The following is a 23,427-nucleotide window of genomic DNA, read 5'->3' as shown; positions in this document are numbered from 1 at the left end:
TATGACTATATTACTAAAGTACATACAGTATAGTGCAAGTAGTGTAGCTCAAAAAATAGAGCTAGTAAAAACGTTCTGAAATCATTTTAGTTTTTCTTGACCTCAAATTAGTAATGTATGACTATTTTTAAAAAGGAAACAAATTAAAAGTATTACTTTGTTGTACAGTGTTATCGGGGTCCGTTCGGACCCTGATAATTAACATAGTGAATAGGCCCCTATATCACAGTCTCCAAAATGTTAGTGACTGTGGATAGGACATGGTATATACAAGGAGGAATAAAATGTAATTTGCCAACTACAGAATGTGGAAACACACAAAGCATTCCACTATGGGTCTATTTGTCTGCCTAGTGCATTTTGTGCTTTGGGGATAAACCCCTAAAAAAGCTCTGTATGACTTTTTGCGCTACCACTTGGGTGGCATCGTCTGGCAGGAGACGGGGAGGGCCTCACATAGGACAACACGGGGGTATTTCCTGGGCCTGCCTTTATTCATTTCATCTTTTCATGTTTTCGTCTAATATTCTAAGGGGGCAAATTAATTCATTATCGTGTCCTAGACAGTTCTAACACTCTGACCAATCAGTGCGTTCCCACTCATTTCTATGGAGAGTGACCAGGAGTGATCCTGTCATTTGTGCTGGGGCCCTGTTTAGAGCAGTCTCATCTCTTTTTTGGTTTTGCCAAGTGTCAAGATGCTACATGGAATGAAGAGGACGTGATCCTGCATTTTGTAAGTAATAAATTGGTGAATTAGGGATGTGTTGGGGGTTAATAAAGAACTTAAACATTCGGTGTGTACAGTATGTCATGTCATGTCTTTTGTTTAATATTTTTTTGACAGGTGGACTACAGATGCCAGCGGGCCCTTAATGTCCCGGGGCAGGCTTGCTGAAACTTGTAGGACCCTATAAAAAAAACACTATTATTTAACTATTTCATGACTATTACCTCACCCACTGCCACCAGGGGTTTGAAGAAGAGCCCTGGGTTTTTAGCCCAGCTATCGTTGTCTTGGGGGAGAGGGGACTCCATTTTTTGGGGGTCCCCCCTTCCCTAGGGATTCTAACCCTGGCTAGTTTGCTGTTATGGCAGGGGAACCCCATGCTTTGTATCCCCCTACTATAGCTGGTTAAGCCTGGTGCTGGTTACTGGAAAACAGGGGTAACCCCGCTCTGCTTTTTCCCAATAATTTTCAATACCAGCCTAGGTCCAGTGGTCCAGGGCTATTTCTGGATTTAGGGGGGTGGGGAGTCATGCAGGTCTATTGTTTGCGAGGGTTTGCTGTTTTTTTGGGGTCTGTTTTCTAAACGATGCTTAGTTAATCTCTGGTTTCTGGTCTACTTACCAAAAAATCAATAGTTTCTCCAATGGTCTAAAGTGTTCTAAAGTTGTTGGTTTTTTTTGGTAGTTTTGCCATCGGCTTTAACTTTAGTAAATGATCGGTTTCCAAAACTGACAGAAAAATTACCAAAAACACAAAATCGACCTTTAGTGAATATTGCCCTAAATGTCTTGTCCAGTGTAATTTTTTTCATGCACTGTAGGTGCGATACAAAGTTTATTTATGACCTCATCCCTCACTCATCAAAGACCACCCTGCTCTACCTAGCACCTGTCAACAGAAAATGCAAACTAAGCCCCCTGCCGATGCTGTTGTCTATAGAAATGGCTGCATTTGCGCACAATTGCCTCATGATATGTTATAAGTGCATTTGCACACAAGTCCAACATTTTTGCACATTTCTAAAGAGCCCTTTATGGCTGAGCCTGCAAATCATTTCAGCATTTTATTTCAGACATAGCAAAAACATTTTTTAGCAAGTCACACGTTGAGTCTAGTCGAAAGATGCTCTGACTTCTCTCCCGTTCAGAGGCTGCGTGGGCCGATAGTTGTTTATCAAGTGCATGGGAACCTCACATTCCGAACTTGAGAAAATACTGCGGAATTTCTCCATCTGCCACAAAATAATGTAATGAGATGAGAAAGAGACGAGTAAAATACAACAAGCTGCCTCATTACTCAATATTGATTATAAATAATCTGCACTAAATTTTTTAGACAAGTTCTGCCTCATCTGTTTGTACCATCACCCCTGTCCTAATACCAGGAGAGACATGAGTTTGAAGCTGGTGGAATAGAGATAGGTTACCGAAGTAGAGAAGCACTGTAATTCAGGGGCATATTAAGAGACTGACGCGCTGACCGACGACCGCAGCATCAGTAGACTATGGGCGCTAGTCTCTGCCCAGAGTTTACTGCGCATGCACAGGTTGCCGGTAAAATGGCGGAGCCGCCATTTTCCTGGCAATTTCCTCACTGTGCATGTGCAAAACACTGGAAAATTGGCTGCGACGGCCATTTTCCGGCATTTTGTTCAGGGTTGAGACACCCGACGTGGGACCTCGGAGAGGTAAGTATTAGATAATATCGGTGCAGGGTGTGCACCCATTATAGATACGCCCTTGCTGTAATTATAAAAACATTCCCATTGACATAAGGGACACTAATGTCCAAGTAGTGAAATATGGATAAAAGGGGATATAAAGATATTCTCTTATCTCACATCCTCAAATCCAAAGCAAAACCTATGACTCTATGAGCCGTATTCAAAGATGGACGGAATTGAAGAGCTGCACACAAGCGACTGTGAAATTCCGTCCATCTAAACTGCTAATGGAGTAGGAGGTGTCTGTAGAAAACAGACACGATGGTCGCTATGGTGGCTTCTTTGGCCAGGCTGCAGAGGCTGGAGCTTACCACAGCCTGGCCGGTTCCTGGTGGCTTGCGAGGCCAGGAAATCTGGGTCCACCGACGCAGACCCTGGCCTCATCCCTACTGGTAACCAAAAACACCCCCACTCTGCCTCCCAAACACTGCAGCATGTCTATCATGCTGCCTGCTGCTTTGTAGGTCTGCGTGTGAGATTGCAGGACCATCCTTACCGACAGGGAGGGGGCTTCCAGGTCGGTGCAGCAGGGAGGGTGGGGGCGGTTTAGGCAGGCATTTGTGTAATCGCAGCCCCTCCCCCCACTTTATAATGCCGATATTACAACTGCATCACACCACCAGACTACCCTTTCGTGGTGATCACCGGCGGTCGCGGGGGGTGGCCGCTATTCTGGGGGACTTGCCTACTCTTACGGGGGGGGGAGCCTGGAGTGGTAGCCGATTTTTGGGAGACTCCCGGCAGTCCCAGGAGAATAGGTAAGTATATAGCACCTGTTCTGCACATGCGCAGACCACTCAGCACTGGAGATGTACGCTACAAACCATCGTGTTAGATACATCTGTAGATCAGGCCCTATATAACACATGTGATTGTGTAAGGGCTGCTACGCAAGATATTTAACACTGGAAACAATGATGTTTATAAAAGCTATGGGTGCATTGTTAGTCGTTAAAAGCAGACATATAAGGTGCACCTTTGTTACGATGACGCACTGCATCCAGGAAATGTTATCACCTGTGACCAAGTATATATTATGTACATGTGACCTCTAGTGATACTCAAACCATCCTCATATTGACTCTTGATCCTGTTCAGCGAATCAATTTTAAAATGTGTAAGTACAGCAAGTTGACGATCCGTAAGTGCGAGCTGTGAAGGGCGCATTGTGGCTGGTAGGATAGGGTCTAATGCCAACTGCACCACAAACATGGTCATTGCCATTAACCCGGTAAAATTTGTTTGAATTTTTCTAACACGTTTTATTTTACTGCCATTCTTAGTAACTTCTATTTGTGGATAATGTTAGTGCAGAGATACGTTTCTGGAAATGACAGTGGTGAAAGGCAGGGTTACACTGCACAACAGATCCTCAATGCAATCTCAGGTTTGGGCTGTTATAGGATTCCTGGCAGGTGTGAGAAAGTGACCACAGGAAGGATGCATCTATACCCCCTTATCTTTTAGAGATCTTAAATGTATATGTTGTTTCTCATCAGTACATATACATATAAGTCTCCCATCTTCTCTGTATATATTATATATATAGTATATGATAGTACACTGTGACTGGTCTGTTTTCAAATAAAGTTAATTGTAGCAAATTAAGACCACATGTAAGAACTGTAACATTCTACCTGTTCCGAGCTGACTGTGATTGGTTCCCTCAAGAGCAGCCAGGTCACACATTCCTCACATGGAGGGGTCGTGAATGAGCCTTGATACGTCCAGTAATCCCGGGATGTAGGGAACAGAATTGTAGGGTCAAAATCGGTGAAATGAGCTTTCTTTCCCTAAATGTCAAAGATAAATGTAATACGTTCTCACTGTGAAATCACTCAGAGTATAACAATGCTGTGTCCGAAAATTCTATTAATATTACACGTTAGCCTTAACTGTTTAGTGTATAGTGTGTATCACACAGGGGGAAATGTACTAAGCTCTGGAAAGTGATAAATTGGAAAGTGATATACTAGCAGCCTCTCAGCCCCTAACTGTCATGTTACAGGCTGTGTTTCAAAAATGACAGTTAGGATCTGATTGGTTGGTAGTTTATCACTCTTCAATTTATTACTTCCCAGAGCTTAGTACATCTACTCCTTTAGTAAGCTTGCAAGTTCCATTGCAATTTAGATATCAAAAATTCAGGCGCTAAAGTATATATAAATAATTATTCTTAAAATTCAGTTATTAAATTGATAAACCCCTTTACTTGCATATAAGATCAATAATAACATAAAACATATATATATATATATATATATATATATAAATTATTCACATATGTGACATATTTAAAAAACCTTAATCTATATCACTGCATTAGGCCCCTGTCCAGCTTGGCGAACAGAATAGTCTGTATCAATCTGATTCCAATATAGAGAGTTCCCAGTGCCCAGTCCTTTAGATTAAAGCACACTTGAATGTCTTTACTTAGCCAGCTTATATAAAACTCTCTGCTGCCAGTGCTTGTCTCAACGTCCCCCTGGATTTCCAAACACATTATTCAGTAAGGGGCCTATTCATGATGTTAATTATCAGGGTCCCGATAATTAACACCCTAATTCGCCGCGGCCACCGGGCAATTCATCATTGCTCCGGCGCGGTGGCAGCTGATGTGAAATCAGCTGCCCCCGCGAGCGACTTCACAGCTCCTTTTTGGAGCAGTGAATCTTTTCATTGCTCCTTTTGGAGCAGTGACGGCGGAGCGCATGCGTGACCTACAGGTCACGCATGCGCACAAGAGCTCCGACGTCCGGCGGAAGGACCTGGACAGTGGCGGAGGGATCTGAAAGCATCCCTTCTCGCAAGCCGGACACTCTTCCCATAGGGAAGAGTGGGCGGCGAAGAACAAGCGGGGGTATTCGCCATCTGAAGATGACGAATGCCCCCGCAGTCCAGCTCCGAAAATATAATATTTTCAGAGCTTGATGAATTCTGTCACTAGTGTATGGGGACAGCGGGCCATTCCGAAAACAGAAGGTAAGTAGGAGATATCTGTAATATCTCCTGCTTCACCTTCTTAATGAATGGCCCGAATACTTAATTTTAACAATTGCAGGTGAAAATGTGCTTTTTCACCTGGTTTTGTAACAATTAAGTGATGATGAATAGGCCCCTAAGTGTCCTTATCCATATGTGGGCAATAGCTCAGAATCTTAGTCCTGCATCACAGGAGAAGGACTACGATTCTGAGGTGTTGCCCACTCTCTATATTGGAATCAGATTGATACAGACTATTTTGTTTTCCGTCCAATGCTTAGTAAATAGACCCCTTCGTTTGAAAATTGACAGTTAGGAGCTAACTGGTTGGTGCTTTATCTCTCATGATTTTATCACTCGAATTTTGTGAATCCGGGTAAATCCGAGTCACGGTTCTAATCTCCTAAAGAGATCCAGGCAAATCCGGGTCGCGGTTCTGATCTTTTTTTGCGGTTCGGAATTCGGATTTTAAATCCGATTTCGGGTTTTGGATTGCATAAATTACATGATTTTAGCTGTTTTTATATCTTTTAATCTATGTTTTATTTAAAAAATCCAGATCCAAAACCAAACACTTGATTGTGGTTTGCAAAACCAAATCCAGATCCAAAACCTTGAAGGAGATACAGATCCAAAACCAAAACACGAGGGTCGGTGCACATCCCTAGTATGGAACCAAGTACTGTATACCCAATGACGAATGATGCAGAGTTGTATACAGTTACATCTCCACCTGCAACTGAAGGGGCAGATCTGAGGCGTAACAGGGAGTTCTCTCATAGGAAATGTCATTGACAGCGTGATGGCGGAATTGACGGCTATGCAAAGTAGTGCTCACGCATAATTATGCCTTTTTTTTACAGGTGGATCCTGCGCACATAGCAAAGGGCTGGTGCAAGTGTGTAATGATAATGACGAGGGCTATCAAACCAAGCGCACGGTTTCCATCATCAAAGTTGGGTCAAGACTTTGCTAGACCCTTTGAGATCTCACTAAATATAAACCTGACGACTTCTCATATAAAATTCCCTATTTCCATAATGTTATTTATTTCAAGTTTTACGTTTTGCTGTATTGAAATCTAGTTGGGAAAATGGTTTTCCTGGACCTGATCCATTATGGGTTGATGGAGAAGGTTATTATTTTGGGGTAAAGATTGTTGATTCAAAATGGTTCATATCAAGGTGCATTACCTGGTACAATGGGTGCGTCACAGACCGGAATAGACATCCCTGAAGTTCTTGCTTGCACTGTCCCTCTTTTAGTATTGTTGGGGTCTCAGATATGGGGTGCATGAGATCTTACACTTATGTCGGTACTTATGTACTTTACGGACTCATTGCAGAGAGAACCCAAGTGTCCTACACTCATTATTATTATTATCAATCATGGTAATGTCTAAATCTCCTTCACGGAGTGGACCCTGACATCATCAGCCAGTGTCCAGCGTCATTCCCAGTGTCCAGCATCATTCCCTACCATCCAAGTGGGTATAGAGGGGGAATATAACCTTGTAGCGAGCGTAGCGAGACACGGAGCCCGAAGCATGGCGAGCGCAGCGAGCCCGCTAGGGGACAACTTTGTTCTTTAGGTGGGGACAACTTTCGGTACTTGTGTACGTAAATGACCTAAGTACCATTTAAAACATTCATTGGGTTCTCTCTGCAATGGGTCTGTAAAGTACACAAGTACCCTTATGTCTTTGATTAATGGAATTTGTGGGAACGTGATCCTACAATTGTGCATATTCCAAAATGTCTTCTGTTTTGGTGAAGTGTACTATTTACACTGCTTGGCCATGGAAACGATATATATATATATAGAATAGCATAGGGATGAATGGTCACTAGGAGTGCTAAATAATCCCTGCTGCTTCCCTCCATGTTGCTCCATTCATAATGTAATTGTGGAACAAAGGAAATAACACTAATGTAAACAAACTCTCAGTGATGTCACTAATCAATGCTGGTTCTGCACACTAAGGGGTATATTTACTAAAATGCGGGTTTAGAAGTTAATAGCTAGAATCTCATTGGTTGCTATGGGCTATCTCCACTTTTAAAAACTTTAGTAAATACACCCCTAGATGTCTGTCTATACGTAAATGTTACATGAACATCTCTGTTCCTTGTCTTACAATATGGGACCTCTACCCTTTAAATGTGCCCCAGTCTGGTTTCATAATTTTGTTAAGAAATTACATAAATGAAAATGGTTGGACCATGGGTTATTTTACTATGCTTATCGTTTTATGGAGCCAAGAATATCTGCATCTCATGTCTCACACAGAGATGTCTTGTCTATCAAACTTAGTAAGAGTTTTATAATAGTTTCTATATTATACTTCATGTATAATGGGTTTATTTTACTACATACTTTTGTCTTGATACAGTCCAGAGCTTCTAATATCAGTTTCAAATGTGGCTTGGCTTTCCCGATCTGTTGAAAAACAAGTAATAACATTTATTTGAGTAATGACACTGTTATCTAAGATACAGGGAAATTAGGCCCTGATTCAGAGCCGCTCGCTGTTTGCGGTCGTTCGTTCTAAAACAAGGGGTGGCTATTCAAATGAACCGTTCGCTATTTGCGGTCTGTTCGCGCCTCTAAGTCTGAACGAGCGAGCAAAACTTGCGGTTGTAATTTTGAAAAATATGCCCCGTTGCCACTTGCACCATACGTCATGTCCGCTATTTATTAGATTAATCGAGTACATCGAACAGTGTATGAACTGCTCGCTATTCTTGTGGCTGGTTTTTTCAACCGCTATTTTGCGAGCAGTTCTGAGTAAAAAAAAACAAGTGACGTGGTCAATAACGCTGCTGTATTAATTATGCACTCCCTTAAAACGCCCGTTTTGACCTTTAAGCACGCCTGCGTTCGAATTCCACACCCCCGTTTTCAAGCACCTTCCCCTGTTACCACCGACATACGCCTCCTTCTGTCACTCAAAATAGCAGGCATTCGCTATATAGCGAACAAACGATTTTTGGCCGCACTGACTGGTTCGCGCATGCGTATTAAAATCCGTACGCATGCGCAGATGTGCGAACATCGGTCAGAACAAATGAGCGGCCGCTTACGAGCGGCTCTGAATCAGGGCCTTAGTTTCCAATGTGCATGAGCTGGTAGTGCCCTGAGCCTGTTGTATTTGGGTAAACAGAAAGTGGCAACACATGGTCATTAGTGAGTTCTGCAGGTTGCAATATTTGGCAGATGCTAGGGATGGCCATCGACTATCGATGATTTCAAAACATCGATGGTTAACCACTAATATTTGATTGTTTTTCCATGAATGGCGGAGATTCAATGGTTCCCTGCCATTGATAGCACAAAACCCTGCAATGTTTTTTTTTCCTACCTGGCACTGGGGGAAGCCCAGGCCCCAACTCTAATTGGGCCACTGTCCACTAGAGCAGGGCTGACTAATACAGTAGGTTGGATCATTGGTGGGTGAAACTATCAATAGTTTCATGCCTATGGTTAAACACCATCATTGTTGACCACTGATGCTACCATCGATGGCAATCATTACTGTTTAACCCACTGATGGCCATCCCTAGTGGGTCCACATCTTGGAAACAATAAAGGTCGCATGGGTGTGGGATGGAGTCACATACTGTAGGGGGGTTTATCACCATATTGCCTATTAGGGGGATGGAAATAACTAAACTGCCTCCACATTGGAACCATCAGTTTATCTGGCCCAAAAGCAGAGCATCCACTTAGTCAGAAGTGTGAGTGCCTAAATTAAAGTTCGGGCTGTTGGGAACTAGTTGTGCTGAGCGATTAGGTCAGTTCCAGCATCACTAAGGCCCAAAAGAGTGGTCTGAATATGTCATACACTTCAATCACCGCATGACCAGTGTTTCCATCTTGCCTGTTATTAATACAACTGATTTTAAATTGTTTATTATCACCTTACTTGTCAACTCCTGAATTTTGGAGAGCACTCCTAGACATAACTTACATTAGTCTTCCAGATACCACTCACTTTCCCAGTGAAATGGACGGTCCTAGGGCTTAGTTACACAATTGGCAGGGAATCAGGTCATTGTGGCCCTGCTGCTCAATCTCACAAATCCCAGCAATGGGCAGGGTGGAGCGAGGCCGAGATGATGCGATTTGTGGCACCATGTCCACCGTTCCTTCCACCTAGATCTTCCCACCAGGATTTCCAGAGGGGATTATATAAATATCAGCAAGTATAATTATTGGGCATCATGCTTGTTTATGGGTCATATATGCTACAGTATCAGACTGCTTTCCAGCGATTCTGCAGTATGTGTGTATTCAGCTCTAGGTAAATAATATTTCTGGCCATAACGCTAATGCTTTTGTAGATTTACTCTACATTAAAGGAAAATAATCTAATGGGACACTTCTTAGGATACAATGATACTAATGTAGCTAGCACAATTGTTGATTGTTTGATTGCAGTGCAAAATGTATCAGTGAGACACAAGAACTGACACTTACTTTTAAGAACACAGCGAGTATAGCAACTCCATCGGGGTGTTTCTTCGCTTCTGTTATATTGTCATATTTTGAGTTCCAATGAACAAATTGAATCTAAAATACCAAAATATGTGTTTCACTTTCACAAGTACATTAATCAGGTAGTATGTTATAATACAATTTAGCCCTGCAAAATGAAAACATGCTCTATGTATTAGGCGTAGAAATGTAATTTAATGGAGAACATTTTGTATCAAAATACATCATGCAGTACTCTCTAGGCCAGCGGTTTTCAACCGGTGTGCCGCTGCACACTAGTGTGCCGTGGCCGGTTGTGAAGTGTGCCACGGGGCTGTCAGAGCCACCGGGCACATTTTACTGTACTTCAGCATCCCGGGCCGCTGAGCTCCTCTGGGAGACTCAGGCGCGACCGGGTAGTGACCTGCAAAGATGTGGTGGCGTGACATCACAGGTCACGCACGCCACATTGTCCACTGCCCTCCAGCCCGCAGCCTGCCTTGAAGCCCGCCCGCACGCGATCCTGCTGCAGTGTGAGTGACAAGGGGGGAAGAAATGTGGGTTTTGTGGGGACCAGACATTTTTTTCTTCTTAGTGGGTACCAGCCATAGTTTATTTTTTCGTGAGAACCAGTCATGTCATTTTTTTTAGTGAGAACCAGCCATATGTTATCCAGCCATATATTTGCCTATTTAGTGGGGAACAATGTGTTTTGTTTTGTTTCTGTTGGGCCAGCCATAGGTTTCTTTTTCTGTGGGGAGCAATTCTGTGGGGCGCAATGTGGTATGGTTGTTTTTTTATGTGGGGAGCAATGTGGGGTTTTTTTTCTGTTAGGCCAACCAATGGGATTGTTTTATTCTTGTGGGGGCCAATGTAGTGTGTTTTTTATTCTTGTGGAGGCCAATGTAGTGTGTTTTGTTCCTGTGGGAACTAATGTAGTGTGTTTTTTCATAGTTCGCGCACACCGCATCGCCGGATAGTGTGCCTTGGCAATTTTAAAATCTTGTGTAGTGTGCCGCGAGTTAAAAAAGGTTGAAAATCACTGCTCTAGGCAAACACAGAATGATAATACAATAATACAATGCTACTTTATTTAAAAAGTAATAAATGTATTAGGAGCAGATGCTGGGGATTGAATCCAGAAATACTAATATTTGAAGCAGTAAAACTTTATAAAAGTGTACCTGTCCCCTGCGTACATTGGACTCAGACATGTTGGGGGCTGGGCAAATATTATTACATAGTTATAGTTGTGGTATTGTACAGCAAGGGGCGGGGCTCAAAGTATGCAATCCAATGGCTGGCCTACTCTCTTGAATATGGGAGAGTCCCGCAAAATTTGTTCCCACACATTGCAAGAGTGTACTTGTAGGTATATATGATTTTGGATGGATTGAACTATCAGTTAAATATCGGTTCAACCGTTAAAATCGATGCCTGCACTGGAGGTGTTTACAAAGCACCAACTCCACGGTGCAAACCCAGTGGAGGTATTTTGCAACGTGCAAAATGGCAGCTGCACAGAACAAATGCAACTAAAGACCTGCTGTGCACCTCAGTTTTATGCAATTAAACTCTTCTGTCACAGCATGTGGAGCAAGAAGGCCATATAAGGGCCTGATTCAGACCCACTCGCGAGCGGCTGTCCGCTCGCAAGTGGGTCGATGTTATGGACTGAGCATGCGCACGACGGAGGGAGCTCCGTCGTGCGCATGCGCCAGACGCGACGAGCGAAGGAAAGTCCTTCGCTCGTTGTGTCCGATCAAAGGGGGCGTGCTGTCAATGTTGATTGACAGCACGCCCCCTTTGGTGGGCGTGCCGGGGGCGTGCCTCCCTGACGGGGGCGTTCCTAAGGGAACGCCTCCCGTCAGAAGCCGGCCCACTGACATCACTAGTGATGTCAGTGGGAGTGATTTTGGCTCTGATAGAGCCAAAATCACTCCGGAGCTTGCGGTTGAAAACCTCAACCGCAGGCTCCGGCTCGCAAATTCGATGGTCGCGATGGTCTCGACCATCGCGACCATCACAATGCACGCTCGTATAGCCTGTGGGTGGTGACCCACAGCTATACGAGCATCCAGGAGGACGCTCCATGAAAATGGAGCCCGGCCCTCATTCAGAGCGTGCGCTCTGCTCAGAGCGTACGGCTCTGAATGAGGGCCTAAGTTTTCACAGGCAGAAAGGGGGAAGCTGGGCAGAGTGAAGGCCTTCCTAGCAAAGTACAGAGAAGCATGGTTCAGTGTAGAAATAAGATTTGTGAGTTTACAGTATTTACTAAAGGTCTATTTTAATCGTTTTTGTTAGATTCAAAATCGATCAACATTGATGTACTGTTTCTGTGGCTAAGGGGTAAATTTACTAAAGTGAGAGTTTTTAGAAGTGAGTGTTAAAAGAGATGTTGCCCATAGCAACCAATCAGATGCTACTTAACATTTAACTAGCACCTTCTAGAAGATAATAGCTAGAATCTGATTGGTTGCTATGGGCAACATCTCTTCTAAAACTCACTTCTAAAAACTCTCACTTTAGAAAATTTACCCCTAAATCTTACTTTTATTTATACTTAAAAAAGCAAATAAAAAATGGTCTATTTTGAAATGTGTGATTTAGCCTCAGAAACATTGATGTTGATCAATTTTAAATCGATTAACATCGACCTTTAGTAAATATACCCCTCGATCTATACGCAATAATCCCTATTCATGCCCATACTAATTTTTTTTACCCCCTCTAGGAAAAATTCTGAAAATACTGGGGGAAGGGGGCTGGCGTAACTACCGTAGGTGCAGGAGGTGTGGCTGCTATGGGGCCCGGGCTGCCTCCGGGGCCCAGCCCTCCCCCTGCACCCACGGTGCCAGGCCAGCCATGTTTGTCCTCCTTCAGCAGTGTGCTGCGCTGTGCGCTCCCGTTCGGCTCCGCCTCCGTCTCTCCTCAATGACTTATGCTGGGAGGAGGTGTGATCTGCTTCTGCTCTTTTGAGCATGCACTGAGGCTGATGATGGAGCATGAGCAATGGAACCCTATATGGGCTTTCAGTTCCACTGTGATAGCACTGAAAGCCCTAATGGGGTTCCACTACATTTGTATTGACTACATGGATGCTCAGAATTGCAGAATGAGGAACTCCGGAACAGTTACACATCTAGTGACTGCTAGTTAGCCCTGAGGATACTACAGTATACACAACATAGAGTACAAGAGAAGCTCGTGGTTGTGTTGAATGGACATGTGACTGATATATAGGCTTGCTGGCAAGCACAGAAGCAAACCAAAAACATTATGTAATATTTTCAGTACTTCTCCGGCATATTTCAGTCCATCTATAACATGCTCAGAACCGTGGTCATCGGAGGAACCCCAGTGAAACTGCAACTGGCGAAGTCTGTACATTCCATTCAAGGGTCCATCTTTGATTACTAATGATCACAAGAAGAATAAATTAGTTTTACAAATGAGTTGCATTTTCGTCATGGTCACTATTGTTAGCAGGAACATGCTAATCTTAAAACAAACTTGAAACTCAACAATATAGAGGTGATTAGTAGTTGGACCTAAACGATGTCCTTTAGCATATTTGCTATAGCGTGCCTGCACACTTGCATTGTCACATATGTATTTTTGAGATGCACCTTGTGATATGTACAAACTTAAATATTCGGATGCAAAGCACATACTTTGTCCCTGCTTGTGTAGGTGCAAATACTTTTAACCCAACATGTTTCAAAGTACATGAATAAAGTACACGTCCATAACCTTTTTACAATGGGCCACAAGTGTTGGATACGTGCGCCAGAAATACAGCATCTCAATGCAAATTGCGATATACGCACAACTACTTTATGCAAATGGATCTACTTCCAGATGTAAATCAGACCCATGGGGGGAGTATACAAAGCGGCGGGTTAGAAATCCTACCGGGATTACAGCAGGATTGCAGGATCTGATGTAAAGGCCGATGGAGATTGATGTTACAGTAATTTCTGTTTAGAAGGTCAAAATGTCATTTCTGTACATAGCGTGCTTTTGGCTTAGCAGCTGTCACCAAACCACTCCAGGTCATATCGCTTCCTATATAACTTAGTACATTTATCCCACAATCTTCTAGCTACCTTCTAGCAACCTATATCTGTAAACAGTTTTGTTAGTTGTATAGGTTTGTGCATGTATCAGGGCTGTCAACATTGCTGGTAATATTCCATGTTGATGATCTAGGTCTATTTCATTAGTCATTAGTCAATCCCTATGACTCTTAAAGAGTCTAGAAGAAGAGTATAATTTTGGACACGTGCTAAACATCCCTGCTGCTATATCGAGGATTACTATCAGTGCCGTTACTACCGTAGGTGCAGGGGGTGCGGCTGCTATGGGGCTCGGATCAACCCCAATTTGCTTGTAGCCCAATGGTGCTGCTAGCAGTTTTGTGCGAATTACGGCTGCCACAAAGTGCCACTGTTGCCGTGATGACTCGCACATGCGAGTACACCGCGGCTAACTGTATTTACCCCTTTGTTTGTGTTTAAGATAACAGTAAATACAGCTGGATTCAGCATTGTAACCATTGTCACTTAAAAGTTATGTGGCACAGTGCACACTAAACATGGTTTCTTTCCACTATCCCAATGTATATCTTTTCTAAGCCCCTTATGATAGAACACCATGACAAGGTCACCTGATTTGTCTGAAGAATCATCAAACACCACCCTGACTGTGACGCCATCATTGACAATAGTTAAAGAAGAGGAAGGGTGGTAGGTGGATGTCCATGATCCCAGTCTGCCGTCATGTTTAATATAGCGGGTGTGGAGTTCTATAGGGGATTGATGTTCTCCTTTAGCAAATGGGAAGAAATCAGCCCATGTGTCTGGACCTAAAAATATTCAAAAATGATTTGATCTGGCAGAGGATAACACTTACAAAGTACATGTGTACACAAAATAAAGATTAAACATAGACCATACCTTTATGTTACTTGGCTAATGCTGGATTATAGAGATTACAGACTACAGTAATATCAAGCATATTTTTTTCATTATTAAATTTTCATGAAAGTTTTAAACAGGGAAATGTGGGGTACAGAAACACTATGGGGGGGAGGGAAAGTACAAAACAAGGGATCGACAAGATAATGCTCATTTCCAGATACAATCAACAAAAGAAACAGGAGGAAAAACAATATACAGTAGCATTCCACAAGGAAAGCAAACATAAGGGTCTCTGGAGGGGCTTTCCAGGCAACACTAGAGAACAAACAGAGCTGCGGACTAATTAGCATGAGGGAAGTTCATCCAAAGCAACAGCTAGGGGTTGGAACCAGTGAATAAGATTTATTTAAGATCAAGGGCCAGATGTACCAAGCATCGGAGAGTGATAAAGTGGACGGAGTTAAAGTACCAGCCAATCGGTTCCTAATTGTCATTTTTCAAACAACCTGTAAAGTGACAGTTAGGAGCTGATTGGCTGGTACTTTATCTCTCCACTTTATCACTCGCCAAGGCTTAGTACATCTAAGAGCGGTACCAGAATAAATTATGTCAAACCAACACTGCTTTTAAAGTTTGAATTTCTTAAATCAACAGGCAATTAATGTAAAACCTGGAAAATCAGCACTACAGTATACAGTATATATACCACTTATAGGGGCGGACATGTTTTATTGCTGTGCTAGGAAACAATAGGTGGCCTTGTTATAGCAAACTAATAATAGTGCCAGCACTGACTTTGCAGGGATGGAGAAATGAACAAGTAACGCTAATGGCTGTGTTTCTGAAATAAGGGAGATCCTAAAAGAACTGTAATAATATATCTATACAAATTCATTACACATAAAAAAAACCCAACAAAATGAATGCAACACTATAAGCAATGAACAAATGTTTCATACAAATTTCATAGATTCTTTCATTGGATTTACGCTCTGTGAACCTGATTCACTACCGATCACAACTGTGAATGCAATAGTGATTACGCATGCAGTCCAACTGCGATAGTATGCTAATCCATTGCGATCGCTATGCCGCCGCAGCACTACATAAGGACGCCCACTTTACCTTACACACATTTGTAATGTTGCGAACATCATAACATGGAGTACCATCGCAGCCTCACGCACACTTGCACAAGGTCAGACCTTACTCAGAAATTGCTAACTTCAACGCACGTTATGAGTCCTCAAGCTGCGTAAGGTATCGAAGTGGATAATTTATTCACCACCATGCAATGGCGTTCAAACGCACTGACACGCCTGCGTTTCCCAGACCACCCCCCTGTCACCACTTACAAATGGCACTTCCTGTCAATCACTTTGTGATGGATCTGCATAGTCACTGCGATCGCAGTCCCAATCGCAGTGGTCGGTTTGCGCATACGCAGTACGCAACAATCGGCCAATTGCGTGCGTATTAACAGTTGCGATTCAAGCTGAATCAGGCCCTGTGATCAAGTCTACGCCAGAAGCATGTATTAGTAAATCACCGGAAAACATATTTTGACTGCGTAAAACTATATTACATCTAAGAGAAATATACAATACTCACCATTGAACATGTTGTATCCCCAATCGTGTCTTCGTGACATAACTTTTCTTCTTTATTGTCTTCTTTCTCCTTGTTACAGGTATTAAATCACGTACCTATTGTTTTCCTGCACTGTCACTTGTGCCATTTATAGAGGTCTACTACCCCTTGTTGCTAAACTGGGTTTATCCATCCCCTCCTCCCCTATTTGCTGGGTAAAGACCAGAGAATGACAATGTTATTCTGACTAACAAGCCCTCGTGCCCTGTGGGATGGCGTTCAAGATATTATGATCCCCGCTCACATTTGAATAGAGCAGAAGATGTAAAACTAATCCGATCACACGTATACATTACAGAGCCAACCACATTCAGGCACGGAACGCTGAAATTCTGACAGTAACTGAATCATCGCAGTTGATGTGAGAAAATGTCTCACCCAAGCAGTTAATACTGTAAGTGCTTAGCACATACATGATTAGAACATTTATAAGTTCATCTTGTCATTATAAAGGGTGAACTAGAACCAGGATATGTGCATTAAACAGGAACCAGCCATATACTGTATATTCCAGAGAATAACAATTGACTGGCTGCGTACCAGGTGGCCATGTGGAATAACATTTGGTTGTAGCTATGTTAACTGAGTCCTCAGAATTTGGACAATGAAACGTGTAAATATCATTAAAGGGACACTAAACTAATGTATTAATTTATTTGGTATTATGTGACATAATGTAACATTTGCAAATATGTAGTGCTGTATTTACCATTTACTACTAGAAGGCTTTTATATTCATTTTTTCTGACAGCCACCAAGTTATTATTACATTAAAATGATGTCATTGGGGGTATATGTCGGTGAACAGGAACATTCACCGCACATATTTACTACAGTATTATGTATTATCAGCAGTCTAGAGCAAAGAAAGCATTTCACGCTTGTTGGACTAATTATAAAGGAATATTGTAAATTTCTAATTTTATCATATAATAATAATAATAATAATTTTATTTATATAGCGCTTTTCTCCCGCAGGACTCAAAGTCGCTTTACAGACATCAGAAAACATGGTACATTTTCAAGGATTTGTTAAGCAGAAAATAGAAAACCTCACAGTGATAATTAAAAACAACCAAAACCTAGAGAGCACAATAAGCATATTGCAGGGTTAGTGCAGACATTTTAGGAAATAACTTCCACAGGTTTATATATTCCACCAACAAAGGGTACCAGATGAGGCAGCCATCTTGGGCGCACTACGTAGGATTATCCTGGGTGGAATAGGTTATGCCCAGAAGAGATGACACAAAATGGGTGGTTGCAGCGTCTTAACGCTAGGAGTAGGGTCCCACTATAATCGCCAGGTCCATGTTTTTTTCACCCCATCCACAAGTGTACCAGGTAAGGTGTATATATATATATATATATATATATATATAAACTTTAAAAAATGAATACATTTAGCCATTTAAATGTCATTATCGCTGTGTTTTTTTGTTTGCGCACAGAAGTCCATGGTTTGGCTTCTTATTTACAGCCTAACAAGGTACAAAATAATTAGCATTTTTTTTCTTTGAGTATTAGAGATGATCGATGAATACACTGTTATGTTTTTGGTGCTAAGTCCATGCTAGTAACTTTCTATTGGTTTTGCCTTTGGTTCACATAAAAGCATAAAAAAAGCAAAAGAGTTGAAAAATGATTAAAGAAAAATCATAAAATTATTTTGTGCTTTTTCAGCATTAGTATTTAGAGATGAGCGATTCGGTTTTGCCTTGGTTCTTTTCACCAATTTAGCACAAGTTCGGATTAGTACGGATTTTTCTTATTGGCTATCCAAAACACGTAAGAGCCGGATAGCCAATATGATGCTGTTTTTGAGATTCGAACATAACCGAGTAAAACCGAACTGCTCATCTCTATTAGTATTTATTTTAATATTTCTATAATAATGACCTGGAAATTACTGTAGTAACATCAGGTCTCATTAAGAGTTACATATTAATGCACCTGCACTTACAGTATATTCGTGCCGCTGCAAAACTGATGAACTGCCCCGGTTCATAGCTGTATACAGGGACGGATTGGTCACAGATTTCTCCGGGACTTTCCCCTGTGGGCTGGACCACTAAAATCTCACTGAACGGAGAGAGGCCCTGCCCCCTCCCGGCAGTCCCACCCAACTAGGCCGTGCCATGCCGCTCCGGACCGAACCGCACCACGCCACTCTCAACCCGGCTCCTGGACCTCAGCTCCTGCGTCTCAGATCCCAGCAGCAGCTGGCGCTGAGGTGCTGCTCTGGAGGCTGCTATTGCTTTGGACGCTGACACATTAACAATCCCAGGTAAGTGCTCCCATCCTTTTGTCTCTCCCTTCTTCAGTCCAGTGTCCCCCAAACCCTCACCATCTCACTGATTACCTCCCCCATCCCAATGTCTCCCCCTTCCCTCCACAACCCGAAACCCTGTGGTTCTGTGCTTCTTACTGGGTGGGCCTGGAGGGCTCCAGTGCCGACTCCCTCACAGTGTCAGGAGCCGAGTGCTGCACTTAATACTACAGTATTACTACCCTTAATACTACCCATGACGGGTAACACCCAGGTGCGGCGCGGACCCCCCTTGTGACTCCACCGGATGATTATATTTTCTTATAGGATATCGATGACTCTCTGGCATCTTTGATGTCTGTTTTATGTCTGGCACAGCCATTATCAGAGGGATGTAGTCGGCATCCCAGCGTGCGGGATGCCGACGGTCTGAATACACACGCCGAAACACTGACACCAGTATCCGTAACCAGTATCCCGACCACTGGCATCCCGAAGGTAAGTATTGGGGTGTTAGAGGGAGGTTAGGGTTAGGTAGTGGGGTTAGGCATTAGGGGGAGGGTTAGGCACCAGGAAGGGGTGTTAGATTTAGGGTGCGGGGAGGGGGAGGTTAGGTTTAAGCACTAGGGGAGGGGATTATGGTTAGGCACCTGTGAGGGTTAGGGTAGGGGTTGGGAAAACACTTACCTGTATTCCCTATGGGTGTCGGGATTCTGACCAGCGGCATCCTGACAGCCAGGATTTGATACCCAGCCCCTATCAGACACTATTGTTTTAAGAATGTTCTATTAAATGAATATGCTATTTTTTCATGAATAATTTTGCTTTCATGCTCCCATTTATCATGAATTCATAACCTAAGTTCTATATAAGCCTTAAAACGTATCTTTTCATTCAACTGTCCAGCCTTTGTTACCCCAGGCCTGGTTCCCTTCTCCCTCCTGCCTCCATCCATATCCCCTCTAGAATGTAATCTCTTGTGAGAAAGGTGCTCTCCTCTTTGTTTTCCTTGTGTAATTATGTAAAGCGCACATTGTAATTCATGAGCGTATCTATAATAGATGCAGGGTGTAATCGGTGTCCAGGGCTCCCACACTGCTCACCCTTCCCCCATAGCTTATACTTACCTCTCCGCAAAGAGCCAAGCGTCTTTTTCGCTCAAAATCTGCTTCTTATTTGCACAAATAAAACAACTGGAAGCAACAAAAATACTTTGCTAGATTTCACTGACCAATTTGATGTGCGACATTTGTACATCTGCGTGTGAATGAGTCTGAATCTGTATACAAAGCGCTACAATACAGCAGATTTTTCTCACACCAAGTTCCGTTGTGCTATATCTACGAATTTGTATCTCTTTCAAACTAATTCCTAGTTTCTTAGTCAGGAATTGTCCTCAGAGCTGTAAGGCAATAATACTAACCACTACACCAACTGTGCAGGGAATTCCGAATGAATCCCGAGGCTCAGATATGTAAAACTCGTGTATGAACCGCCTTTCTAGTCCTTGAATAGTGCCTGTTGGAGCCTCATTTAAGTCTTGACATGTTAAACCTTTACATACTCTTAACAATGCATGCAAAGTGAAATAAATAGGCTTATATTACTACTGTATATCACAAGAGAATAAAAAGTAGCATCTAAACTGCTAATCCTTATAGGTCTTTATTCTTACTTTAAAGAATACACATACCCTCCACCCCCTCCCCACCCAATCCCCGTTCTTCAGCACTGTGCTGATTTTTCAATTCTCCGCTGTCAGCCTCTAGTCAATTATTACATCATCAGAACAGCCAGGGAGGGGAAAATTTGAAAACAATGTCTCAAGTGGAAATATCAGCAAATTGCTGGGGAGCTATAATTAACAAAATAAAATAAAAAAATCTATTTTATTAAGTTACATAAGTTAAAAAATAACAAGATTTTAAGTTATATATTATCTATTTTAAATATTTTGCCCTTGAAAAACTATTTTTATATTTCTAAAAAATAAAATACATTTTATTATACCAATGCACGTGCTTAGATCAAAGTGAATGTTATTTTTTTATTTTTCACTCTTTCTCTTCTGAAATTGCTCTTCTGAGGGCTTATTTATTGTTGTTTGCATAATGTACCCAACATTTATAATTTCTTATTCCCACATATTGCTGCAATTTGGTATTGTTTTTCAGGGCAATTTACTACTGCAGAGGCACAGCTACCCATACTCTAAAAGGAGCCTATGCTGATGGAGGCATGGGCTTTCAGATCCCACTGCAAAAAAATAGCATTCATGTAGCCTAAAGATGCCATTAGCCTTTGGGCACCAAGCTCAGAAAAGCTGAGCTCTTTGGAACTTTTTAAATTTGGCAAGTTTGTAGTCCCCCTTAGAAGCCTATGGGGTCTGCTTTTGTGATTGAAAATAAAGGGACCACAACAGATATCTCATGTTAAGTAATAATATTTATTATAAATCGTTATTAATGGTCATTTGCTTCACTACTATAAAAAAACATTTAATGCCAAATTAGATAACTCATTTATTTTATATACTCTAGTTCTGGTAATCCATTACCTGCATGTGGCCACAAAACACCACATATGAGATGCCTCCTCCCAAAAATGTAATTGCTCAAGGACATTTGAGCATTTGTCAGACAGAAGAGTATAATACACAAAGAAAAGGAATTAATTAATTAAAAAATAGAGTTAAGAGCAGCAGATTACAAATATCATACAAAATCTAACCTTATTTATACTTTAACTCTAAGTATATTATATTTTTTTATTTTTGCTGCTATGCTTCAAATACAAATATTTGCTGGATTTGGTCTATAATCATTTGGTTTATGCTTATTTACTTTAGCTTTACTGTAGGTGTTGAAAAGCTACTGTTTATAAGTTGGTTATATGTTAAACAAAAGCATGGTATTCAATGGGATTTGGGGTATAATCCAGCCTATGTACCGATGTCCAGTGAGGCAATGTCCCAGACATGTTGGCTCCTCTTTACAGGGAGGATTTCTAGAATCAAGAACATCACTATGTTTGGTGACATATACCAGACAAGGATGGCTTTACTAGGAATAAACTCATCAAGCCATTGACTTAGTAAAGAATAGTTTGGAGTTGGGATTCGAACAATTAATGTACAGCTGCCAAGTTGGTACTTAACTAGACATGCCAACGTCACAGAGATTTGCTGTAATACCCCCACATATGTTATTGCTAGTTTGGGCTGCAGCTGTTTTGTAGTCAATGGTTCTCTGAAAAAAAGTTGAAATCTTACAACTAATAAATAAATGAACCAATCAGTGTTAGGTTTTAGTGCAATGACTTATATTGTAGAACAATAGTGTTGCTGCTTACTATAGTTCATGCTAAACAAAATCCCAAGAAAGTATTTATTATATATTTTTATTTTATATATATATATATATATATATATATATATATATATATATAATATTTGTACTTAATTTTTGCACTTTTGACTGTAACCACTAAGAAAATTAGTATACAGGTCTAAGGGGGAGATTTAATAAAGCTTGGAGAGAGATAAAATTGGAGATAAATAGCACCAACCAGTTAGCTCCTGACTGTCACTTTACAGTATAATAATAATAATATCCCAAATATACTAGGTAATAATACAATATAAATGCACTCTATGATATTGCAGTTTAAGGCAACCTGCAAAAGTCACAGACTGTTGATCGACAGCTCGCCCCGTTTGTAGGCGTGGTGGGGGGTTGGCTAGACAAACGGAGGCGTTCCTGAAGGAACGCCTGTCGTTTGTAGGCGGCCCTACTGACATCACCAGTGATGTCAGTAAGGTGCTTCCTGCTCTGTTAGAGCAGGAAGCTGCCTGGGGCTTGTGGTAGACGAGACCCTACCGCAAAGGTCACGTCGCAAGCCCAGGTGGTCGCGATGGTCTCCACCATCGCGACCTTCACCTAGTCACTCGCTAAAGCTGTGAGTGGCAACCCACAGCTTAGCGAGCGGCCAGGAGGCCGCCTTTCAAAAGAAAAGCGTCCGCCCTCATTCAGAGCGAGCGCTCGCATTTTGTGAGCGGCTCTGAATGAGATCCCAATTGTTTCAGATGGATGTGGTATAATTTGTCAACATAAGAATGTCGACATGGTCATAATGTTGACAGTGACCATGTAGAGTTGCAGACATTCATCTTGTAGACACTGATGAAATGTCAACATGTTAGAATGTTGACATATTATCCCTGCTGACCCAGTGGTCACTCTCCTGTTCCCAAAGGCTGCAGCAGCTCCAGTGGCGGCTTCCAGGTTCCGGTGGTCATATGAGTGTGACTTCAGGTGTATTCATCTAATGGAGTGGTGGTTCTGGTGAGTATTCTCCATCACTATCCCTAACCATCCTCCTAGTGCCTAACGCTAACCCTCCTGTCCAGCAGCCTAACCCTTATGTTTACATCCTGGCGACATCATAACTGCCGACATTGTGGTGTTGACATTATGCAGTTTCAGATAGACCCCAATGGTAAGCGGTACTACAGTATTGAATATATAATCCAGACTGAAAGTAATTATACATAGCATAACATCAAATCATTAAAGATCACTTTCCTCTAGCAGTGTTTAAATAAGCATAAAATAATATTGTAAATTAGAGGTTCTAAGACAGGCTTGCCATTTCATCCCTTTAATTCGGGGCACAT

General features: G+C 42.0%; 1 protein-coding gene across 1 annotated transcript; it reads right to left on the bottom strand.

The window, feature by feature from the left end:
- Positions 1–1,780: 1,780 nt before the first annotated feature.
- LOC148524940 (carbonic anhydrase 3-like) lies at positions 1,781–16,611 on the bottom strand. The gene is made up of 7 exons (XM_088471400.1): positions 16,445–16,611; positions 14,581–14,778; positions 13,209–13,327; positions 9,915–10,007; positions 7,812–7,874; positions 4,091–4,246; positions 1,781–1,961 (listed from the first exon to the last, which is right to left on the bottom strand). Exons 1-7 carry the CDS (start codon positions 16,482–16,484, stop codon positions 1,842–1,844), a joined length of 789 nt encoding a protein of 262 aa, XP_088327526.1. The 5' UTR covers positions 16,485–16,611; the 3' UTR covers positions 1,781–1,841.
- Positions 16,612–23,427: the final 6,816 nt, after the last annotated feature.

The sequence above is a fragment of the Taudactylus pleione genome, unplaced genomic scaffold (assembly GCF_031769625.1).
Source record: "Taudactylus pleione unplaced genomic scaffold, aTauple2 ptg000114l, whole genome shotgun sequence".
In the NCBI taxonomy this organism is placed as follows: Eukaryota; Metazoa; Chordata; class Amphibia; order Anura; family Myobatrachidae; genus Taudactylus; species Taudactylus pleione.
Note: the sequence above shows the minus strand (reverse complement) of the source record. Positions and strands in the feature narration are given on the sequence as shown.